This window comes from Triturus cristatus, chromosome 1_1 (assembly GCF_964204655.1).
Source record: "Triturus cristatus chromosome 1_1, aTriCri1.1, whole genome shotgun sequence".
NCBI classification, from domain to species: Eukaryota; Metazoa; Chordata; class Amphibia; order Caudata; family Salamandridae; genus Triturus; species Triturus cristatus.
Window position 1 is genome coordinate 541876419 of NC_140579.1, and position 25181 is coordinate 541901599.

Here is a 25181-nt window from a genome sequence, read left to right on the forward strand (position 1 = left end):
AAGGGAGCCCATCCAATCCCAAATATGAAGCAGTGATATTCTATGGGTACCAGAAGCTGTATCTTACATGAAGAATGATGTTTGGATGTGTTTAGGTGGGGCTGGGCTTTGCAGATGATAGTTCTCAGATGATAGTTCTTGTTTGCAGATTTTGATGCAGGTTGTTTATGTTGAAAGTAGAGATTGGTTTCTTGTTAATTAAATGTACTCCACTGGCTTGCATTGCAGGGAATGGCTATGCCAGCACTGATGAGGAGATGTCTGAGTTTAGCCTGGCATCAGAAGTAAGGTGAGTACACCAAAATGGAAAGATTCCTTGGTAATTGATTAGGGTAAAGCAAAATATCTGCCCTAGTCAAACATTTCAATTCTGCCAGGCCAGCAGGTACTTGTAGGAACCATAGTACTACCATTCTGAGCCTCAGCGAAAATATACACCCTTTCTTTAATTGACTCTTAGGGTAGAGAGGGTGAGCAGTCGAAGGCTTCTCAGGGAGGTAGCGTGGGTGCAATAGATTTAGAATGGAACAATAAATCAAGAGACTGTAAAAATCACTGTCCAGCCTAATATTTATTTTTTAGAAAAGAAAGTACTTTTATTTTCACAGTGATCTGAAATACTACACAATTAGAAAGGTATCAGATTTCAGGTTAAACAATCTCACCCCCGGCTTGTACTGAAAAGCTACACCTTTCCGAGTGCCCTTCTCATCACTCTATGGTGTCTTCCCCCGTGTCTCCCATATGTTGAGTTTAAGCAAAATTGGTCTCATGTTTCAATAAGCGGGTGTCCCTGGGCAATGGGTGGATCAGTTCAAATTGAACTTTAGCACAAAGGAATCTTACTCACAAGGTTAAATACAGGACACATGTTAAATTAGCTGGGTGATTAGCAATCAGATTACCAGATTCACATGCAGTTGGTTTTCTTATGGTAGGGATACATGCCTATATACCATGCAGGGGACATTCCTACCCCAGCATGTGGTAAAAGGAGGAACAGCACTGATTGGAAATTTTTGGTCCACTTATATAGAGGGCCTTAGTCTGTAGGTGTCAACCTTCCATTGCTCCTCCCCTTTTCTTTGTTCCATTCACTTCCTGTACACATTTGAGTTTGTCCTACAAACTACCCCTACCCCTTCGCATTTGTCCTGAATACCTTGCTGTTATTTTTCAGACATACACACATATGTTTCCTCAAAGTTTATAGGGCGGGGACTGGAACTGCAGATTCTGAATAACCTGCTGCTCCATAGTTATGTACTGGTATGTCAGTCAGTCAAAACAACTTTATTTCGGCAATTACTGCCATAAAAGCACAATAAAATGAGATTAAAAATACAGCATCATAATAAAACTTGAATATTAAAGATTAAAAAGAAGAAAATGAGAGATAAAAAGAAATAGCGGGTAATGGTGCAGTTTGGATTTAAAACCCTAATAACAGGACGATAACAATAAAAACAATTCTCACTCCCACAAAAATATTAAATCATTAGAATCTTTGGACTAGGAGCGGTATATTGGATAGAACAGTTTTTGTCGATATAAGAAAAAGTATCATCCTCTTGCACCATACCTTTTAAAAAACAATATAAATAAACTGGTAGACATGATTTAAGATGTAAGCGTCAGTAATAACATTTTAAGATCAAGGTAACAAAATCAATTTAAGTATCACCGCCCAAATCTCAGCCCTAACTTTTCACTAGACATCTGCTTTTGCAGCATAAAGCAAAAAGAAATTTGGATATAGCAGCTTCAAGAACCGGATGTGTGTCATATTTTAGTGGCCTAAAAACCTCTCTCAAATTTCTAATTCCCAGATTACTACAGAGCTGAAGAACCCATTTAGATCTAGCAGCCTTTTATGCGGGACAAAAAAAGATCACATGGATCTCAGTCTCATCTGTCTCGTTACACCCAGGACAAGATAGTTTGTTGGCCCCCGCCCAGTTGTTAGTAAATGCGTAGAGAGGGAGCGTCCCGTGTCGGAATTGGAGAAAGTTTCTTGGCTAAAAAGGGTTGAATGAGATCAAGAGCTGGCTCCAATTTGCAGTCTGTTTTAACATCTAAAAACCTAGAGGTTAGACTAGATGTCTCTATCACCCTACTTATACACATCAATCGGTATTCTTTTAAAGCAGAGGTTAATGACTGTTTAGAGATGTCAAGACAAGATTCCTCGGGAGAAGACCCCAAATCCCTCCTCCCAATTTGACGAAAGGTATCCCGAATATAGGACAACCAAGGGATTTTTTCCGCCCCCCGGATGTGCATAACTGATTCTAGTTCCTCTCTATATATAACCAGCTCAGGGGTACTCCATAGCCTTCGCCAATACAATAGTGGGCGAGAGGCTATTACTTCAGTGATAGGGAAAATACCCAGGTCCATCCTTAGAGGGACTAAAGGGGTACTTTGAGGGAGACCCAAAAGTTGCCTTAGAAAATTATTTTCGGTCAGTGCCAGAGATTTAGTCTGGCAGTGACCCAATAGTTCAGCTCCGTAAAGGGTGGCACCCCTTGCTTGAACTTTATACATTTCTACAGGGGGGCCAATAACCCTTACGGCACAGCTCTTATGGACTTTTAAGATCCCCCCACTAACTTGAATAAGTTTTAAATGTGCCTTAGTAATCTGCAGCCCCCAGTCCATTTTATCACTTATGGTAAACCAAAAATAATCAAAGACTGAGACCCTCTCTAAGCCTTTCGTCCATTTTGGGGTGTGGTCAATTTGTGGAGTTGGCATGAAACACCATATACTTTGTCTTCTTTATGTTTACCTCAAGATTCCTTTTCTTACAAAACGAGCCAAACTTCTCTAAGGCACGTTGCATCCCCATAGGTGTTTTAGATAGGAGCAGCGTGTCATCTGCAAACATTAAAGCAGGAATTTTACGATTGGCAAGTTTAGGGGAGTCTATATCCTTAACTGATAAAAGATCTTCAATTAACCCATTTAGAAAAAGGGAGAAGAGAGTTGGAGCGAGGACGCAGCATTTTCTCACGCCCTTCTCTATAGGAATCGGAGCAGAGAGATCCCCTCTGTTTTCATATCTAATTCTGGCGAAATTGCCTTAGTGGAGGCGTTTTATCTGTTGACAGAGATAAACTGGAGCCGCCATCTCTAACAGCAGGTCCCACAGCTGATCTCGGTCTACCAAATCAAAGGCTGATTTGAGATCCACGAAAGTAAGATAGAAGGAACCACCCTCCAACATGATAGTTTTCCAATAGATTAATTGTAGTCTAAACAACTGGTCTATAGTTGAAGTTTTAGATCTAAAACCAGCTTGGAGAGGGGGAAGTATACTATGGTCTACCATCCATATCTGGAGTCTTCCCAAGAGAACACGCGCAAAGATCTTTTGCGATACATCAATTAGGCTAATAGGCCTATAATTTGCCGGATCTATTGGAGAACCTTTCTTGTAGATGGGGATAATCTCAGCACCCACCCACGTTTTTGGAGGTGGCAAGCCAAGAAGAATTGCATTAAAAAGAGACCACAAGTATGGAACCCAGATTACCTGGTCAGTTTTGAATAAATCTCTTGGGACCCTGTCCAATCCAGGTGCTTTGTTGGGCAAGACTTTGGCCAGAGCCATTCTCACCTCAGCCAAGGAACAGAGGGGAATGTCTGTAGGTGGAACATAAGTAGGATGAATTACTGGCAGCCCAGTTACAGCTGTTCCTATTTGGGGCTTAGAATATAACACTTGGAAATGGTCTCGCCAGATTTCCTCCCTGAGATTTGGCTCAATTGCATTCTTCCCATCGGGGTTGCCTGTCTTCACCAAATTCCAGAACCCTCTAGGGTCCCTAATGCCCAATGCTTTCTTGATGGCCTGCCACCTATCAATTTCCCATTCAGATTTTGCTTCTAGTATGACTTTTTTAAAGAAAGCCCTTGCCTCCCTAATACGTGAAATATCACCCTCACGTAATTGAGTCAACAGAGCTTTCCTTGCGTCTCTGCAGGCCCTATTATACCAGGGACTAACACCTCTTTGTTCCTCTCTTTTTTGGGTCGAGGTAGTAAAGAAGAACTCTGCAAGGATTTCAACCAAATCCTGGTGGTTGTCCCCCAACTCCACTAAAGAATCAGTACCACCACATCTATCTGTAATAGAGCTAGCCTTCACCAAAAAGGGTATTATGGATTTGTACAGTACAGCCTTTGCCTCCGGTGTTTGTAAAAAAGTTTCCCATCAGATTCTTCTACCTCCCTCTGCTACATATAAGTTGGTGGGGGGTGCGGTGGACTCAGGTTGCCCTGCTCCCAATTGACGCCAATCCAAAGTAACAACCAGCGGATTGTGATCGCTTTCAGGACGGGGCTGTACCAGGAAATTCACTATCCTATGCCAGATATCCACCTTCACCAAAATATAATCAATTGTGGATGCCTGGCCGTTTCTTTCAAAAGTGTGTTTCCCAGGGTTGTCTGCATATATTCGACCATTACATGCCCTCAGCGAATGATTAAGAGTGAGTGAGGTCAACTGCAAGGCTAGGGGAGTCCAGCCCCTCAGTGGATAATGGTTACACGTTGGAATTCCCCATGTCGAATCCTCATCGCCCGTTATGGGGTGGGATAACCCGTTTAAGGGTTCAAAGTGGCAATTAAAGTCTCCACCGATAATAGGTAGAACTTGTTCAGGCAGCGACGCCAGAAAGGCTGACAGACAATCTAACGTCTGTGAAGTCTGCCCATACCTTACAGGACGAGAGTAAATGTTGATGATAGCTACTGTGGGGAAATCATTCAGGGATAAAATAATACATAAGATATCAGGGGAGCGGGTTTCTATCGGCTTAACTGAGCAGCCGAGGTGTGTACGAATCCAGATACCCAAGCCCCCCGATGGTCTACCCCTAGGCCCCTGGACTGCCTCTTTACAATAAGTGGCAAACCCTACTCTGTGCAAGGGCTTCAGTGCCCAGGTCTCCTGAAATAAACATATATCTCATGTGTATCGATGAATTCAACCCACTCAGGGATAATCATTTTAGGGGTTAACCCAGCTATATTCCAAGATAGCAGGCTTAGCCCGAGTGGTGGGGCAGCTTTAGGGCTCTGCAGGCCCTTGATAGAGATCCCTCTCTCAGGGGCCGCAGACAGGATCTTCTCCTCAGAGCTACCAAAGTTTTCCACTGTAGTGTCCTGATAGCTGGCTACTTCCCCTTTGGCAAGCCCCTTAAGTGCCCCACTATTACTAGTCAATACAGAGTTATCAAGCACCATAATTCCCTGTGATAATTGGGCAATTCTAGCCTGGGGAGAGAAGGTCGGTTGTCCCATGCTAAAATTAATGTCCTGCCCGGTGAGCTACGGTGTACATCCCCCTTAAAATCACCAATATTTTCCCTGGTAGTTTCTTTATTCACAAGCACCCTGTTCGAAGTGAGTGTCTGGGCGTTAACCACATCTCCCTCAACAGTTCGCAAAGTTTGGCTGTTCAAAGTCAGTCAATCTACATGGTCTAGGCAACTAAATCTGTTTGATAGAGGCAGAGCAAAAGTAAGGGTTTATCATAATTACATCGTCTATTAATTGCTCTCTCCACCTGTGGCATAAAATCATTCCCTTCCCTTCGTTGCCCCCAACTATTTAATGGTAAAAGGCTAGGGTGGGGGGGATAGAAATACATTAAAGAAAGGCACCGTATCTCTTTGGTCATCGGCGTCTGATGCCAATCGCATATATGGTCAACTATCCTACTATCTCTAAAGTTGATCAAAATGCAATCGCCCTCAATGTGGTTTTTTTTTTGCCCTACCCAGCTTACTCTACGAGCGAATAATATTTCACTGTGCACCTGTGGTGGTAGTGGTCTATTGATGTTTAACCAATGGATGCACTTATTTTTCAATTCAAAATACGATTCGTCTTTACCTTCAGCCAATCCCGGGACACCAACCAAAACAACAACATACGGGATTAATTCTGGAGGCAAGTCTACACATGGCAAGCTAGGGCTCTTAGAATCACAACTTTGGGGGCACCTACCAGATTCATCAGCTTTGTTCTTTCTCGATGAGCCTATCATAGGACCACCCCCCTGGGTAGGAATCGCTGGGTTTATAACCTTGTTAGAAGCTCCCTCACCATGTGTTGCTTTGCCAAATTTCCCAATGATGCCCAACTCGACAGGCCCCCTTAAAGGGGTTAATATTGTATTAGAAGGCAAAGGGAAGCATAAACCGGACAGAATAGGGAGATTAGCACTTAAATTGGAAGTTACATCAGATGGCCTTGGGTGATCCCCCCCCCCCCCCCGTAACAAATTATTGTTCAGATGATTGTTTGTAAAAGATGTGAAAGTTTTTCTTCAATTTGAGATAGTCTTTCGAGAAGTGCTTGAAGAGAAGAGGTAAGTAAAGTTCCCATTTTCACCAAGAAATCTTCTCCGGCTAGGTGTGCAAGGGGATCCATTATAGCAGAGTTTAATGGACCCGTCAGAGGAAGAGATGGTCGAGCCTCCGTCCCAGGAGGAGATACTATGAGCTCCGTCATACCCGTTCCACGGGGTATTTGAGACTTCGGGTTTTTAAAATTTGTTTTCCTCTGCAAACCCCCACCCCGCTTTCTCTTTGTGGCAGGTTCCTTGAGTTGAACCACAGCTTGGGTGGCGGTGTTACAGATTGACCTCGTTTTTGGACGGGGAGACAAACGAGAGACAGGCTCTTTAAGTGCCGGATCATCTAACTCAATGGTAGGAGCAGGCTCCGCTAGGGGCAGAATGATAGTAGGACTCACTAAGGCCTGTGAGGGCTGATGACTTTCTTCAAGCAGGGGGTGAGTATTGCAACTCATGGCGATATGTTGCTCTGGTAACCTAGGGTGCGCGATCTTACCCAAAGATGATCGCTTTGAGGGCGCGGGGTCCAATGATAGGCGCCGGTCAGTCATAGCAATTTCGTGGTCCAGTACTGAGGTAGCTCGAGTAATGAACCGTTCCAGTAACCCCACCACTGTCTTCCCTGTGAGAGAAATCCTCCCCTTTCCTCCTTTAGAGGCCATAGGCAAGGCCATTACTGGAGCTACACTTTTGGTCAATGTTCCAATTGATGGCGCGGATGAAAGACAAAACTTATCGCAAACACTGACCTTATGGTTGTAGTTGTATCAGAGGGGGGGGACCGACCCGACCTCTCCCGAGCTCGAACGTGCTCGAACGTGCTCAAACGGGCCCGCCCTTGGCCCGAGGCGTGAAGTAGTGACTGGCGGGAGGGGCTGGAGCAAGTGGCTGCTGGGTCTCCTGGTCCTCTGGTCTCCAAACAAAGACCTCCCTGCGCCTCCTGTGATGTGGCGCCCGCGCAGCGGGTGCCGCGAGGCGTGAAATAGTGACTGGCGGGTGGGGCTGGAGCAAGTGGCTGCTGGGTCTCGTGGTCCGCTGGTCTCCAAACAAAAAAAGACCTCCCTGCGCCTCCTGTGACTGGTATGTAACTTGTTCATCCCTGTCATAGTATAATGCATGGATTTTCCACCTCATTAGTTCCAGACCAGTGAAAAGCTAAAGAGGCTTCTGATGAAAATGATTTAAAGGACTATTCTGCCCAATAGGGCATTAATCCATGGGACAAAATTGGGGGTCCATGGCTGGAATATGAAATGTAACAATCCAAACAGACTAGAGTGTTAAATGTATATGGCTCTAAGTGGTGTTTCACCGATAGGGGGGAGGAGGGAGAGGGTTCCATTTGTGCAATTCATTCATTGTACTGAAGTAAATATGTGATTCTGCATGTGGTGTATGAGACAAAGTTTGTATTCTTGTTTATATAATAAAAAGATTTTAAAAAAAAGAAAATAGGGCATTAATCCCATGAATATTATCGAACAGTCAGTAGAACTTTTTGAAACTATGAGAGATCTTTCTGAAGGTCTGGCAGAACCCCTGTACTGAAGTGTTCTTGATAAAGACAGAACTGGCAGCATTTTATCTAGAAGAGCCATGACAAAATTCTCTTCTCAAAAGAGCACATTACATTGGATAGATCGGTGGGTACACTGCTGAATTCTAGTGTTCTATTTTATTGTTATGAAACCGGTGCCAAAACAGTGTAGTAAAAGAATAAGTATCTAAAGCTCTGCTCAGCATCCGCGGCCGATTCATTGGGGCAGAGGGGCCACGTCCCCTCTCCTTTTGCCCCCCAAGTACAATATCTGTCAGGCTGAGCAAACGTCAGCCTGACAGACACTAAATGTTTTCAGGCAGCCAGGAGCTATACAGACGCTAAATGCGCAGGTCCTGGCTGCCTGAGCTGAATATTGCTGTGTTGAGGATGTCACAGCTCCTGTGGGCGTGACCTCCTCAGCTCAGCAATAGTCCTTGAGGCCCTCCCCCTCGGTGATGAGGGGTAGCATCACTCATTGCCTTGGACCCGGGCGCTTCAGTTTTAAGCCCTGAAGAGCGCAGGGTTGAGTGTCAATCAGAGACACTTTGTTACAGAGTGGGGTGGGGTCAGCAGTCTCTCCGACCCCATCCCAATATGTGACGAGGTTGGGACTGCTGCCTTCCCTCAGAGCTGCAAGTAAGTATGATTTCTTTTTTTTAATTAATAGTTGGTACATGTGTTTGTGTATGTTTGAATTATTGGTAATGTGTGTTGTGAATGGATGTGTGTGTGTGTGTTTGTGTGCATGGGTGTGAGTGAGTGTGTATGTGCATGAGTGTCTGTGGGTCCTGTCCGCCCGCCCCCCTCCCTACTTAAGTTACCAGCCACTTCTGCTACTCAGATGTCTGTGACTGGTGCTATTAAATGTCCTCCGACCCTCGGTCTAGGTCCACTCTCTCCCGCAGCTCCACTGTGCCATCTCTTGCCTCAATACCCCGACCTCCTTCTTGGGAGGTTCGAGGCTGCTGTCCGCGCCTGCTGCCCGCTCCAACTGGGACCAGACTGCCTGCAACCACTGTAACCTTTCTCAGCCATTTTTTTCCTTAATTTTTCCCTGTTGTGCTACTGTTATTGTGCCCATCTGTGTCTTGCTCTAATTCCACCACTGTTTTTATTTTCTCGTGCCTGCCTGTTCCTTTCGCCTTTAGCCGCTGCTGCCCCTGTGGCTCCTCTATCCCGGAATTCCCCCCCCGGAATTCCCCCGCTCCTGCCTCCCAGCCTCTCTTCCCTCCCATCTCCCCTACTTAATGGCGGCCGCTGCACGGTCGCGCCGAAGGCTCGCCAAAGGCAAGCCCGTCTGCGCTGGTCCGTGACCCGACCGCGGCCAGCACCAGGAACCCTGGACCTCCCACTACCCATCGCTACAACACCACCAGACTCCTTTCACTCAACCCAGGAAGACTTGGAGAATGCCAACAGGCCACGCCGAACACGACCCATGGCCAGTTCTCCTTCCTCCACTTCTGCCAGACCCTCACCACCACCCCAGCCTCCAACACCGCCGACACCCTAAAATGCATTCTCCTCAACGTACGTTCCATACACAAGCACGCCATGGAAATCTGGAACCTGCTCAACTCTCTCTCGCCCGACATCGCCTTTTTCACAGAGACCTGGACCAACGCATCCTCCGCCCCAACATCAGCACCGGCATCCCAGATGGATACAAGATCCGGAGGAAAGACTGCCCCAACCACCCAGGAGGGGGCCTCGCCATCACCCACAAGAGCACCCTCCATCTCACCACCTCCAGCGAAACCTTCCCCTCTGCCCAACGCCTGCACTTCCAGATCCAGACCACCCCCAAAGCCACACTCTGAGAAATCCTCGTCTACAGACCCCCCCCCAGCCCCCGAACACCCTTCGCCATCACCGACTTAATCGCACCCCATGCCATCGCCTCAACAAACTACATACTCATTGGAGACCTGAACTTCCACCTCGATAACTCCAGCGACCCCAACTCCACTATCCTCCGTGACAACCTCGCCAGCATCAGACTTAAACAAATCCTCAACACACCGACCCACAGAGCATGACACAACCTCGACCCCATCTTCGCGGCAGGAAACAGCGTCCAATTCAGCCACACAACGCAGCCGCCATGGACAGACCACCACTGCATACACTTTGCCATCAACAAACCCAAGGCACCCAAACCAGCCCCATGCCCACTACAAAGGAACTGGAGCAAGGTTACTGACGAGCAACTTAACTCCACCCTCACTAGAGACAACCACACCTGGGCACCCGACGCAAATGACACAGCCAGAGAACTCCACATCTGGATCTCCGACTGCACAGACGAGCTCGCCCCGCTACGCAACCCCAACAGACAACGCCCCAGGAAAGCCGCCTGTTTACCACCGCTCTCCAAGAAGCCAGACGCACCTGCAGACGCCTGGTGAAGAACTAGAGAAACACCAAGACAACCGAAAACCACACCACCTACAAGGACGCCATGACTGACTACCAAAACCAGATCAGAGCCACCAAGAGGAACTTCAGCCACAACAAAATCCTGGCCAACTCCACCAACTCCAAGGCACTTTTCAGTGTCATTCAAGAATTCACCAACCCACGCAGCGGAGCCATAGACATCACCCCATCCCAAGAACTCTGCGACAAGCTTGGAACCTATTTCCACCTCAAGATCAAAAACCTCTACGACAACTTCATCCACCAGGCGCCACAGACGGCCACCCGCTCCCCAGAAACACCAGCCAGCCCACCATCTTCAACTGGACACCGATCACGGCTGAAGACACTGCCTCGACCATGAAAAGCATCCACTCGGGCCCCCACCATCCCCTGACCCCTCACATCTACCACAGAGCCGCGGTCGCCATCGCACCCGAACTACAACACACCATTAACAACACCTTCAAAACAGGTACCTTCCCAGGCGACTGGAAGCGTGCAGATGCCTACACAACAATGGACCCAAATACCTCAACGACAGAATCAACTTCCACGTACCCAAAAGAAACCTCCGATCTACCAACCTCGCACTGGCCGAAACCCCACGCATCCACAGAGCCAGAGCAGGTGGAAGATCCTTCTCTCACATTGCAGCCAAGACCTGGAACGAGCTACCGGCAGACATCAGACGCACCCCCTCCCTGAACACCTTTAGGAAGACCCTCAAGACCTGGCTCTTCGGCTAAACAGATCTGCGAACCCCCCACCCCCCCAGCACCTTGAGACCTTCACTGGTGAGTAGCGTGCTTACAAATCCCTGATTGATTGAAATGTCAGTGCACCGTCTATCAAGGCTGCGTAGTCTTGAATCCACCTTATGCCTATTTAACCTACCAATGGACACTTACTGGCCCATTATCTCTCTCTTGCAGGTTCCTGCCTTCTTCCTTTGTGACTTTTTTCCATCTTTCTCTTCCTCCTTCTTTCTTATTGTGTGTTTTCAAGGTTTTGCTGTCAGTCAATGTCTGGTGAGATAACATAAATGCCGGCTGCCAAAAATTAGTGCTGGTGGACCCCACAGGCTTAAATTAAGCATTGGCAGTGCCCTTCTTATACTCAACATAATCATCTTTGTAACATGAGACAAGAAGAAGGCTTTAATGAGTGTCTACTTTTAGAAGAACCTCATCATTTTAAACCCAGTGTTAGGAAGTTCAACAGAAATGCCTTTGATCTTGCTGACCCTCCTGCCAGAGTTAATAACTACCAGATAAGCTCCTTTGTGGCGTAACAGCTTCATATAGGAATTTTCAATTGATGTTAATGTTATGCCAAGTACAAAGTGTGACAAATGCATCCACTCTGATGCTCAGCTCTTTAGTAGGGGGTTTAGCCCAGAAACAAGTCACTAGCAGAAAGCAGTTCTGAAGATTTTTCACAGGGAACATCTTAATTTATGCTAATTATTCAATACTTAGGTAAAACAATATCATCTGTTTAGAAAAAGTTTCTTTGAACACTCTTGTATATGCAGAAAAGTCACTCGGTTGTACTGTGTCTGTGGTAGCTTAAAAAGCATTACCTGAGAGAGAATCATAAATATTTTGGAATGTATTGAATTTAGATGGAAGAATAACCATTTAAATGCAGAGACCTTTGCATTACAAAAGGAGTTGGAAAAGCCCAAATTATTCCTTCGTTAGCGTCCTTACAGATCCTCTGAAAGATCTGGATGATAAACTGCTTGATTTCAAGAGCCAGGCTCATGGATTGGGTTAGTTTGAAGGAACACAAATCATTTATTTCTCACAGTCTCTGAGACTCAAATTACCTACAAGAAGGGAGCAAATATTGAATTGAAGCTGCTGGTTTTCTTTATCACTAGATAATGAGCTGATGTAGAAACAATGCATTAACAAAGCTGCCTGTGCCAGACTACAATGAGGCCCTCATTACAAGTGAACTGGTGGTTCTTATTTGGCCAACAATCATCATTATGGTGGTGCACTGTGTGGCATTTCATTTGTATCAGAAGAAGTTTGATTCAGAAGTGCTAAGGCATTGACTATTGTTTTGATATATTTTCATTGTTTTGGTGTTTCACTTGTTAAATCCTTTCATCTTTTTAGCTTCTCACAGTCCTGTGCCATGAAGGGCTCCACCAGTCAGGACGACTTCAAATGGAAGGTAAGAACTGACGTATGGGTCATTCTGGGAGAGTGAGAGCTGCTGCAAAATGTAGGAGTGTGGATGCCCTTGGAAATACTCATTATTTACGTAATGCCTGTGTTAAAACCATGGAAAATCTGACTTAATCGATATACCCAAAATAAGATTTTTTTTGTGCCTTCTGATTCCCATGTAAACCATCAGTGGCGGCTCCTCCGCTAATGCAGCAGTGAAATAAAGGAAACATAAAATGATAACTGGTTGCTATTATCATTTTATGGTTCCCTCCTGCAGCAGCTTTGCAGGCGGGCTGCTCTGCTTACAGAGCAGGGCAGGCGAGAAGTGGTTTGTACTCCCTCTGTGCTCATGACTGTATGGCCAGCCCTTTCGGGATGGCCAAACAGTTATGCGCACTTTGCATGTTCTCCATTCAGGCTGCATTACAGTGCAAACCATAAGTATCAGCCGTGTCTGGTGCAGGTAAGAGTGGTGGGGTGGGGGTCAGGGGGTGGTTAGGGTAGGGGTGAAGTCGAAAAACGTTGACGAGGGAAAAAAAAGGAAAAAAAACACTTAGCTCGTGCTCGCCCTACCACTCTTACCTGCAACAGCCGCAGAAGATAAGTATAGCAAAGATTCATCTCTGTGCACTTCTAAAAAGCACCAAAACCTTCAAGATCCAGATGTTGTAGATAAACTATGGGCACAAAAGATAGGTGAATAAGACACACTGTTCTCCTGCCGAACAAGCAAACATATAACATTCGAACACATTATCCTCTGCACAGGAGCACAGTACAAGGCAAGCATGCACTTGCTGTGTTCAATATTCATACAATCACAGCAAGTTACTTGCACAGCATGGTTGAAAAATGATTTATGATCTCTGTGTCTGCCAGGTGTGCAATCCATGCCTACCATGTGCAGATCACTTACTCTGAATACCCACAACATGCTTATCCTTTGCTTCGCTTATAGAAACTCTGTGTACTCTGCATATATATCATTTATAGGCTCGGATGAACTGATCACAGAGCAAATGTAGGCCCTCATCCCCAATGGACTAGTAATCCTGATTCTGATATATTTAAGGTTACAACTCATGTAGACTTACTATAGTTGTATTTTATTCCCCTATACAAAGTTTACCAGGTAAAACAAACGTTTTTTGGGTGTAGAGTCAAGTACATTCTGTTCAGGTCAGGCAATGCAGAGTGGGCTCTTTACAATGTAATGTACTCGCACACAGGGAGGCCAGGTGTGAGTAGGATCCATTGCACAGTCACTGAAGAAAGGAGTGTACACTGTAAGTAGTTATAATGAGAAATGTTCAGATACATACAAAGGTGTTCCACTTGCTTGCAAATGCAAGCTTGTTCTATCTTGCTTGCTTTAGTGATGTATGGCTCTGCTGCAAACCTGAGCAGAGGGGTATTTCTTTTCATCCTTCTGTTACAGCAGGGATTCTGGTTCTAGGGCTACAGACACTCTGGAAAGTATTTACTGTTCCTAAAACTTGCACAAAGGTGCGAGCAGTGGATATTTTGTCTCCCCGTAAAGCAGGGGATAGTGCTTCTAAAGAATATATCAGATAATAGAATCATGTCTACTACTAAACTAAATTATTTTCTTTCTTACCAGTACATTGTGTAAGGAATATTATCCCTTAATGGCAGGAGCAGCCCCTACACTATGCTCAAAGAGCTCAGGTGTCTTTCCTTCTTAAAGAAAGAATATTTTCTCTCTTTAGTTAAAAATCTACGGCAGACACAGCATATATGTTTACCCTTGAACAAGTTGCCCCTTTCCTCGCCGTACTAGTTGCCCAGATGGATTTTGTCACTCTCAATATATTTATCCAGTTCTTTCGACACCTCTGATTTTCCATTTTCTGGTATATGCCCTCTCTGCCTCCTTTTCTCTAAAGTAAAACCCATCAAGGTCGTCTTCTTTGCCTCCCATAGTGAATTTTTGTATGAGCTGCCGACTTTGTGGATTGAAAATGGCCAACGCTTTTGCAATGATCAAAACTTTCCTAACTGAATAACAGCAGTGGGAGGAAATGGGGAATTTTACTTCAGCTTTCTGGACTGAATACTGTGATGTCCCACAAGTGCCCTCTTTTATCTGGTTCCCTTTTTACCTTGTGCTTTCTCCACTGATTAGTTTAGTTAGAGAACATGGCTTGGCTATGGATTCTTGGACTGATGGCACTAAGCTACAGTATGACATTGTGAATGTTCCGTTACTTGTCTGTTTTAGTTTTGTGTCTTCTTCTCTCATGTGTCACCCCATTTTTCTATTGCTTGACTTATGTATTTTTGCCACCTAACTACCATCAATACTTACATGTACCAATCCTCTGATATCTGCCCTTACCTCATTGGAATATTAGTTTTTGCAGCTCATTAGTGGTTATCCTACTCAGTTTTATCTTCGCAGCTTAGCCGGTAATATTGAACCACCAATGTAGCCTTTGGTGGTGTCCTCAGGTGGTTAGAAAATGGGGATAACCAACATCTCCAACTGAAACCAAGAATATTAATCCATAAACAGTTTTCAGAGAAGGTAGGTTGTGACTATCATCTAAAGGAAAGTTATAAGAAGGCAGGGTTAGGTTCTCGTGCAGTCGGTCTGGTTAGAGCTATGGTGGCCGGAATCATGTGTGCCCCTCCCTACCCCTGGTGAATCAGTTAAGAATCTTGGAGTACTAATGGACACCTCTTAATTTCAATCTACAAGGAAATCGCACAACAAGCAGTTGCTTTTTCATCATCCGCACCCTCAGGAAGATTTTCCCTTTTTATTACTGAGGAACTTTGTGAATCAGTGGTAATCGCTTTGACCAACTTGTGGTTCGATTACTGTAATGCTATGTACCTTAATATCAACAGTAACTCTCTGAATAACCGCCAGACAGTGTAGAATGCAGCTCAGAGTCTTACTCTTTACACCCTGAAATATCTTCCAGTGAAAGAAGGCCTTCGAAGGTTGCACTGACTGCAAATTAGGAAGCGTGTAATCTTTAAGGCGCTTAGTATAGTATACCTAGCTCTCCATGGCAAAGGATCATTGACCATCAAGTTTGCCGTTTATCTGTATAGGCCGACCAGGCACTTAAAGTCAGCCTTCAGAAAGAAAGTTATAGTTCCCAAATTTGGAAAGGCAAGATTGGGTGCACGCTCCTTTTCTGTGGCATCTGCCAAGTTATGGAATACCTTGCCAAGTTACATTGCTGAGACTGAGCCTTTTGTTTCTTTTTGATAACAATTAAAAACCTGGCTCTTTATATCCTAGGCCTTATTCTCTTGGGTCTCATAGTCCATTTGTATTCTTTTTAGTTTTTTCATGTTCTGTATCATCTTGCCTTTGTTCTTTGGGGTGGGTTCTCTCTGATAGGGATTCAGAATTCTTTGATGCAGTGCCTTGATATACTTGGGTTAAGAGCGCTATATAAATCTTTTTCATTTCATTTCACACCAACTTTAGCTGAGTATCACAAAATGAAATCAAATATCTTATCACACCTTAGGTGCTCCAAAAGGAAAGGTAGCCACCAAATAACCTTTAATAGGTTATAAAGAATGCTTTTGAGCACACAATGAATAATAATTCACAGATGAATAATTTGGTCCTGTCTTTGATTAGCAGTCTTCACGCTTTCGACCAAGCTTCTAGCCAATACATGTTTCGTCGTAATAGTGTTGTGCCTCCAACTTCATCAGGGCTAAAGACAATAAGACACAGATTATTCAAAACTCTTTCTCCAAACCTCTATAAATTAAAAATTAAATATCTTAATAATAAACATAAGCAAGTCTTAAATCGTTTCCTTATGTCAGGACCAGCAGATCAGGCGCTACAGTGATCCCCAAGCTAAAAGGAGTAAGACTGAAATCTAAGATGGCCGCCGCTGTTGGAACGCGTGAGCAGCAGGTTAGCGCTCTAGCGTTCCAGGTCAATCAGTAGGATCCAGGTGTCAGCCCGGTGGAGAGGCGCACTTCACCGGAGTCGTGAGGAGAGAGAGTCGTAGTTTGTGCCACGCGTCTGAGAAGAGAATTTATCGTCGAGTTTTGAGAGGAAAACAAGTCCAAGTTTTCAGAGCACTAAGTAAGACTGTTCCGTAACTCCCCTCGGAGTATAATAGTGAGAGTTACTTGCCTACAAAACGAACTTAAGTGAAAGAAGACAAGCTCATGTTTTATCTCGTTTATCCTAGAATAATATGTCATAAGTACCAGTACCATTTCTGAAACGAAGTTTGTGAGGAGAATTTTAGTGACAATGAGAATAATAGTACTTATGTTCCTCAGTTAAAATCCAGTCAGTAGTCAGAGAAGGAACCCGAATTACAACCCACAGTGAATTGCCTTTGAACTGTTATTACCTCAGGGTAGTGTATAAATAGAACAGTGCGCAGAATCAACATAGTGGGGCAGGTCTTCCCCGATGGTAGCGATAAAAGACTCCCAAGAAGCCTCCTAGGAATCCTTCCAGTTGAGCAGATATAGGAGCAAAAACACGAGGAGGAAGTAAAGAAAAGAAACATGGTAGCAGTACACATTAAGTAGAAGAAGAAGAAGTACTCACCAATCAGAATCCAGTTAAAGGCGCCATCAGTGGTATCTAGGGTAAGCGAGCCAGTAGAAGCCAGGAAATAAAAGTTTAGTAGAAGGAGAGAGTAGGATAATTAAGAGAGATCATTTGTTATTGCAGAAAAGCTACACCACAAGGCAACACCACCACCACACAACAGAAGAGGAGCATCGGTCACTAAAGTCAGGGTGGGTATAACCTAAGAAAGGTCACTTAGGGCATAGTAGAATAGAGTGTAGAGTAGAGCACTCAATTAAATATTATTTTTTCCCTCACAGTACATCCACTTCAATCACAGCAGTGGAAGATAGGAAGAGCGACAACACTCAAGAAAGAAAAAGACGTAGTGACTGTCTCTTCTCTGTCCAATTCCCCTTTCCCCCCACCGGTTCACTTGGGCTTACTCGTAAAATCAGCGAGGGGCCCAGAGAGCTGGGAAGGGGCGTTGGGAACATTCTGCTCCCGAGCGATCCAGAAGAGCACAGAGCCTGACAGAGTGAAGTGCCCACGTTTTTTATTCGCTCTTGAGCAGAATGGCTGAAGGTTTGGACTTGAAAAAATTAGGAGAGGTTTTAGAAGGAATCCAAAGAGAGTTAATTTCCGTTAGAGAGGAGAATAGGGAATTGCGAAAGGAAACCACAGATTTAAACTTAAAAATGAGTGGCATAGCCTCGGACCCAAGTTTTAGGTACCCAGTCAATTCAGAAGGAGCTGCCAATGAGTCTTCAGGCACTCAGCCTAAAGTAACGACACAAGTAATTCATTCCTTGTCACCTGTAATCCCCTTGGCGCCCCCAGAGCGTTTTAGTGGAGATCCCCAGAAGGCACAGGTATTTTTGACCCAATGCACGTTACACTTTGTGTCGTCCGGCATTATTTCCCGATGCGCAGTCTAGAGTGGCTTTCATATTGTCGTACTTAAGCGGAGATGCGGCGTCGTGGTCAATGCCTCTGGTCACCTGTAACGCTCCATTATTATATGATCTGGATGAATTCAAGAAGGAATTCCTTCGCATTTTTGACAGAAGAAGAGTATCCCAGGCCACAGACAATGAACTATTGGAAATAAAACAGGGAAGCAGAGACCTAGTAGCTTACTTGGCTCAATTTAATAAGTTGGTGGTAGAAACGGAATGGCCTGAGAACAAGAGAGCTGCTGTGTTTTATCGAGGCCTAAAGGACGAGTTGAAAGACGCATTAGCACAAGTTCCCAATCGACCCACGGAGATATCCGCATTGATCGATCTAGTTTTAGAAATTGACTTCCGTCAAGGAGAGAGAAGAGGAGAAAGGAGGCGAGATTATCGTCCAAGTGTGCCTCGTTTTGATCGGGTGAGAACAGAAGGCAGTAAGGAAGGTGACGTTGCCCGTGGGGGAGAGCCCATGCAAATTGGGACAATTCGAGGTCCACTTTCCAAGGAGGAGAAGGAAAGAAGGAGGCTGAACAAGCAGTGTTTATATTGTGGAGGATCTGGGCATTTTGTTCGGGATTGCCAGAAGAAGCCCAAGCAGAAGCCGGCGGGAAACGCCTTGCACCACCAGTAAGTGGAGTTGGACTGGTGGTTGCAGATGAAGAAACAGCTCCAAATACTCATACCCTGGCGAATACCTTGCAGTCTGCAGCTCCGCACTTAATCTTAATGATGACGCTGCGTTACCGAGAACAAACATTACGGCGAGTCGCAGTGATGTTAGATTCGGGAGCAACAGGCAATTTCTGTGACCTGAAATTCGCGGAAAAGATTGGATTGAGGGCCATCAAGAAGGAAAGAAGTGAGGCAGTTCGAGCAGTAGATGGCACGAATCTTTCATCTGGACCCATAGTGAGTCATACTGAAATCGTGGAGTTGGAATCTGAAGAAGGTCATCGAGAAGATCTCCAATTCAATTTGATCGATGCTCCACAGTTCCAATTAATCCTGGGGTTACCATGGCTCACCGAACACAACCCCACAATAGATTGGGGAGTTCGTACGGTGTCCTTGAACTCAGAGTATTGTAAGGAACACTGTTATTTGGGAGGTCCCGGACATCAAGAAAAAACTCAGGCCCTCCTTTTAAGCGAAGGACAATCCACAATCTGTGTGATCAACACCGTAGAACTACCTGAAGAATATGCAGAGTACCAAGATGTATTTAGTGAAATGGAGGCGGAAAGACTTCCTCCTCATCGAAACTTCGATTGCAAGATAGAATTGGAACCCGGATCCAACCTTCCATGCAGTAGAATCTATGCTCTAACTGAGAAGGAGGATGAGCACTTGAAGGAGTATCTGCACAAGTATCTGGAGAACGGTTTTATAAGACCGTCGCAGTCCCCCGTGTCGTCGCCACTTTTTTTTATTCCAAAAAAGAGTGGGGAATTAAGAACTTGCATTGACTACAGGGCAATAAACAGAATAACGGTTAAGAATCGGTACCCCTTGCCCTTAATTTCTGTATTACTGGATCAGGTGAAGGAAGCAAAAATGTATACAAAATTGGACTTGAGAGGGGCCTACCACCTGGTCCGAATTCGGGAAGGGGACGAGTGGAAGACGGCATTTCGGACAAAACATGGCCTATTTGAATATCAAGTAATGCCGTATGGCCTATGTAATGCCCCAGCAGCTTTTCAGCATTTCATCAATGATGTTTTGAAGGAGTTTATCGATCGGCATGCATTGGTGTATATAGATGACATACTCATTTATTCGAGCAATGTGGAAGAACATGAAGAGCATGTCAAGAAGGTGTTGCGGAAACTGCGAGAGCACCGTCTTTATGTCAAACTGGAAAAATGTGCCTTTGGTGTATCGTCCGTGGAATTCTTGGGTTTTGTGCTCGCCCCCAGTGGGGTGACTATGGACGAGAGTAAAATCAAGGCCGTTCTGGAGTGGGAATCTCCGAAATCCGTGAAGGAAATCCAAAGTTTTATCGGATTTGCCAATTTTTACAGGAGGTTCATTCAAAATTTCTCTCAAGTTAATTCCAATGACAAGGCTGCTGAGGAAAGGCGTCAAATTTGTGTGGTCAGAGGAGGCAGAAGAGTCATTCAAACAGTTAAAAAGAGATTTTACTACCGCCCCAATTCTATTGCATCCAGATCCATCAGAGCCATTTTTTGTAGAGACAGATGCCTCCAATTGGGCCTTAGGAGGAGTGCTATCACAGAGACACAAATCAACTGGTCAACTGCACCCAGTGGCCTATCGTTCGAGGAAGTTGACGGCACCAGAAATTAATTATACCATCACTGAGAAGGAGTTGTTGGCAATTAAGGATGCCTTCAAGGACTGGAGACACTACCTAATGGGGGCTAGACACGTGGTAACCGTCTACACAGATCATCGAAATCTGAAATTCTTGAAGTCTGCGAGAACCTTGACACCAAGACAGTTAAGATGGTCGTTATATTTTGCGGACTATGACTTTATAATCACTTATCGTCCAGGGGCTCAGAATGGTAAGGCGGATGCCCTATCTAGGAGAGGAACTGAAGAAGTCATGGAGGAGGTCAAGGTCCAGACTATCATCCCTTCAGAGAAAATAATTGGAGCAGTTTTGCGAGAATCACAGGACAAGAAGAAGCAATTCTCTATGACCAAAGAGGAATTGGAAGAATGGGTGAGAGAAGATTCAGGTCGAGAGGTTCGGGAAGGTTTACCATATCATCATGGGGTCCTTTACTTGCCGATAACAGAAATGCAGCAACAGGCCTTGAAGGAAAGTCACGATGATCTGTTGGCAGGCCATAAAGGAATAACTAAGACCGAAGATCTAGTGAGGCAACGTTTTTGGTGGCCCAGTTTGGCAAAGGATGTGCGACAATATGTGGCCACTTGTGACATTTGCGCTAGGGGAAAGCCGGAAAGACAAGCTCCGCAGGGGTTACTACAACCTTTGCCTACACCACCACACCCATGGCACACGATAACCTTGGATTTAATAGTAGATTTACCATCCAGTAAGGGTTATGATACTATTTTGGTGTGTGTAGACGCATTTACTAAGATGGCACATTTTGTACCATTGAAGGGAGTACCCACGGCAGCAATTCTGGCGCATGCCTTTAGTCAACACATAGTTCGAGCCCATGGCATACCCAGGGTGGTGATATCCGATAGGGGATCCCAATTGTTATCCCATTTCTGGAAGGCCTTCACTAAAAAATTAAGTATTGATTCTAGATACACGACTAGTTATCACCCAGAGACAGATGGCCAAACGGAGCGCACAAACCAAGAGTTAGAGCAGTACCTAAGACTATGCTTGTTAGAACAGGAAGGAGACTGGCCGGATTATCTGTGGGCAGCGGAGTTTGCCCACAATAATGCAAAAAACATGTCCACAGGTTTTTCCCCCTTTTATTTAAACACAGGAAGACATCCCCATCAAGCTGTAGATTTTCAAGAGGTAGATGTTCCAGCAGTAACAAATTTGGTTGATCACATGACGAGAGTGCATTCACTAGCCACAGACAATTTAACCAAGGCAAAGGCGACTTACAAATTCTATTCTGATAAAAGAAGAAGGAAGGAACCAGACTTACTAGTTGGAGAGAAGGTTTGGCTAAACACAAAAAATCTTAGGCTCAAGGGGGTTAGGAAGTTTCAACCCAGATTTGTAGGGCCATATGAGATTGAGAAAAAACTAAGTACTGTAAACTATCAGTTGAAGTTACCCAAAGGATTGCGGGTGCATCCAGTTTTTCATGTCTCTTTATTGAAAAAGGTTTCAAGAGATCTACGAGTCAAAATACCCCCAAAACCAATCCAAACTGAATTAGGGGACGAATTTGAGGTACAGCGAGTTTTGGATTCCAAGATACGAAAAGGCCAAATGTACTATTTATTGGATTGGAAAGGTTATGGGCCTGAAGAAAGAGCGTGGGAAGTTTCTTCAAACATCCATGCTCCTCGTTTAATTAGGGAATTTCACAGGAGATTTCCTAATAAGCCCAGGGTGGGAGGACGCCCTTTGAGAGGGGGTACTGTCAGGACCAGCAGATCAGGCGCTACAGTGATCCCCAAGCTAAAAGGAGTAAGACTGGAATCTAAGATGGCCGCCGCTGTTGGAACGCGTGAGCAGCAGGTTAGCGCTCTAGCGTTCCAGGTCAATCAGTAGGATCCAGGTGTCAGCCCGGTGGAGAGGCGCATTTCACCGGAGTCGTGAGGAGAGAGAGTCGTAGTTTGTGCCACGCGTCTGAGAAGAGAATTTATCGTCGAGTTTTGAGAGGAAAACAAGTCCAAGTTTTCAGAGCACTAAGTAAGACTGTTCCGTAACTCCCCTCGGAGTATAATAGTGAGAGTTACTTGCCTACAAAACGAACTTAAGTGAAAGAAGACAAGCTCATGTTTTATCTCGTTTATCCTAGAATAATATGTCATAAGTACCAGTACCATTTCTGAAACGAAGTTTGTGAGGAGAATTTTAGTGACAATGAGAATAATAGTACTTATGTTCCTCAGTTAAAATCCAGTCAGTAGTCAGAGAAGGAACCCGAATTACAACCCACAGTGAATTGCCTTTGAACTGTTATTACCTCAGGGTAGTGTATAAATAGAACAGTGCGCAGAATCAACTTAGTGGGGCAGGTCTTCCCCGATGGTAGCGATAAAAGACTCCCAAGAAGCCTCCTAGGAATCCTTCCAGTTGAGCAGATATAGGAGCAAAAACACGAGGAGGAAGTAAAGAAAAGAAACATGGTAGCAGTACACATTAAGTAGAAGAAGAAGAAGTACTCACCAATCAGAATCCAGTTAAAGGCGCCATCAGTGGTATCTAGGGTAAGCGAGCCAGTAGAAGCCAGGAAATAAAAGTTTAGTAGAAGGAGAGAGTAGGATAATTAAGAGAGATCATTTGTTATTGCAGAAAAGCTACACCACAAGGCGACACCACCACCACACAACAGAAGAGGAGCATCGGTCACTAAAGTCAGGGTGGGTATAACCTAAGAAAGGTCACTTAGGGCATAGTAGAATAGAGTGTAGAGTAGAGCACTCAATTAAATATTATTTTTTCCCTCACAGTACATCCACTTCAATCACAGCAGTGGAAGATAGGAAGAGCGACAACACTCAAGAAAGAAAAAGACGTAGTGACTGTCTCTTCTCTGTCCAATTCCCCTTTCCCCCCACCGGTTCACTTGGGCTTACTCGTAAAATCAGCGAGGGGCCCAGAGAGCTGGGAAGGGGCGTTGGGAACATTCTGCTCCCGAGCGATCCAGAAGAGCACAGAGCCTGACACCTTACAGGTATCATTAACCTGTAAGGGAATGCATAGCTAACAGTACTTCAGTTGCAAACACTGAATTTTAACCATTTTTTTTATAGTATAAAAATACAAACAACAAATCACCATTGCACCCAATTGTGGCAATTTCCAAATTGCCCTTTTAGTATAATAGCTGCTTTTAGCACAGTATCTGTAGTGTAGTATGACATTTCAGTAATAATGAAATAATTCAACATAATTAGAACAACTTATTTTGCTGACTAGAAACATAGTTTCCAACATGTCTGTGTAAATTCTAAGTTTGCAGGGATTAGTTTCATAATGTAGACAAATGCCCATTCTAGTCCATCAGTATTTGGCCAAAGTACTCACCTCTTTAGTTCTTTATTACCTGTTTAATATTTGAATTCAGCAATTAACAGCTGGTTGTTGACCAGCTAATATTTGCATATTGTCTGCCGTAGTGTTGCACTATGTGTTCCGTGTTTCTTCAGTAAATCTTTTTGTTGAAACTGAAAATTATTCAACAGGTGATGTATAAAGTGCCAGTTCAGAAAGTCCATGCATTACAACTCAGCAATTGTAGAATTTCATAATCCCAGTGTCCCTGATTATAATTTAGCAGATCTACCTATCACTTTGTGCTTCTAAGATGGATGATAATATAGGCCATACTCAAACCTTTATGCCTCTGTACCACACCTAGGGAGAGCCGCGGCTCTCAGGCCAGATGAAGGCTGTTTCTGCTGAGTTCCTGGGACCAACACTAGATGTATCCACGCGTAACATAGCCAAGTCACTTGCCTCGCTGACAGAGATCAATGAGAATGGGATCGGCTTCTCAGTGCGGGACTCATATTACAAAGATAAGGTGTCAAGGACGATTAGTTTGCCAGTCCGGGGCAACACCTTGTAAGTGTCTCATCCTTGTGAACGTTTTGTATTCAAACCTGTTACTCTTTCTCCAAAACCATATACTGGTTATACTTTTAAAAACAGAGTTTCATATCCCAAAATCCTATTCCATTCTTACCCTAAAAATATGTTCTTGATATTGCAAACATATCCCACTCTCAGCTTTAATCTTGTGGTGTAACTCTCGCTCACTTCAAACCCCAAACCATTCATTCCTTCATCCTCCTAGTAACAGCATATGAAACATCCATTTATCAAAACCCTTAAGGCAATCCATTTTCTCCCTGATACCCCAAAGTATTCTACCACCCAAAATCCTTCAACCACCTATATTCTTTGCAAAATTATTAAGCCCTTTTCCTTTCTTGCCCGAATTTTCATTCCCAGCTAGCGCTAGTCTATCCTATTCCCTTTATCCTTATCATCTGTACATATTTCCTCCCTCACTTTCACAGTCCTTTCTCCAGTCTGTTACTGTTCCTGCCCATCATACCCCCAAGTCTAATACCCTTATTAATGTACCTACTACTAAATTAACTAACCTTCCCTCCACCACATGCCACCCAACACTGAGCCTCCCGCAACCATTTTAAATCCCAACTCAGAGATTTAACAGGTTACATGTCTTTTGTCTCAGCCCCAGGCAGTCCAGAGGAGCTGACACGTCACCATTGACCCGGAGAAAATCCTATGACCGAGGACAACCTTCCAGGTAGGTTCAAAAAAACATGTGAGGAAATGGGAAACAACCTTTACAATGCAGTCATTACATCACAACGTCCTTTACATCGCATGTCATTACAACGCAGCCATTACATCTCATGTCACTACAACACATGTCATTACAATGCATGTCACTACAACGCAGGCATTACATCGCAAGTCAATACAACGCATACCATTACAACGCATAGTACCCTTACACTATCTGACACTTACCCTACTGTTGCACTC

General features: G+C 44.5%; 1 protein-coding gene across 3 annotated transcripts in view; it reads left to right on the top strand.

Moving 5' to 3' along the window:
• The window catches only part of KIF21B (kinesin family member 21B), a 1294294-nt gene that overhangs the window by 903375 nt on the left and 365738 nt on the right, over positions 1 to 25181 (top strand). For all 3 annotated transcript variants that reach the window (XM_085643177.1, XM_085643182.1, XM_085643184.1), the window contains 4 exons: positions 229 to 289; positions 12464 to 12521; positions 24019 to 24224; positions 24865 to 24939. In XM_085643177.1, coding sequence (XP_085499303.1) covers positions 229 to 289; positions 12464 to 12521; positions 24019 to 24224; positions 24865 to 24939 — 400 coding nt within the window. The remainder of the gene's footprint in view (positions 1 to 228; positions 290 to 12463; positions 12522 to 24018; positions 24225 to 24864; positions 24940 to 25181) is intronic.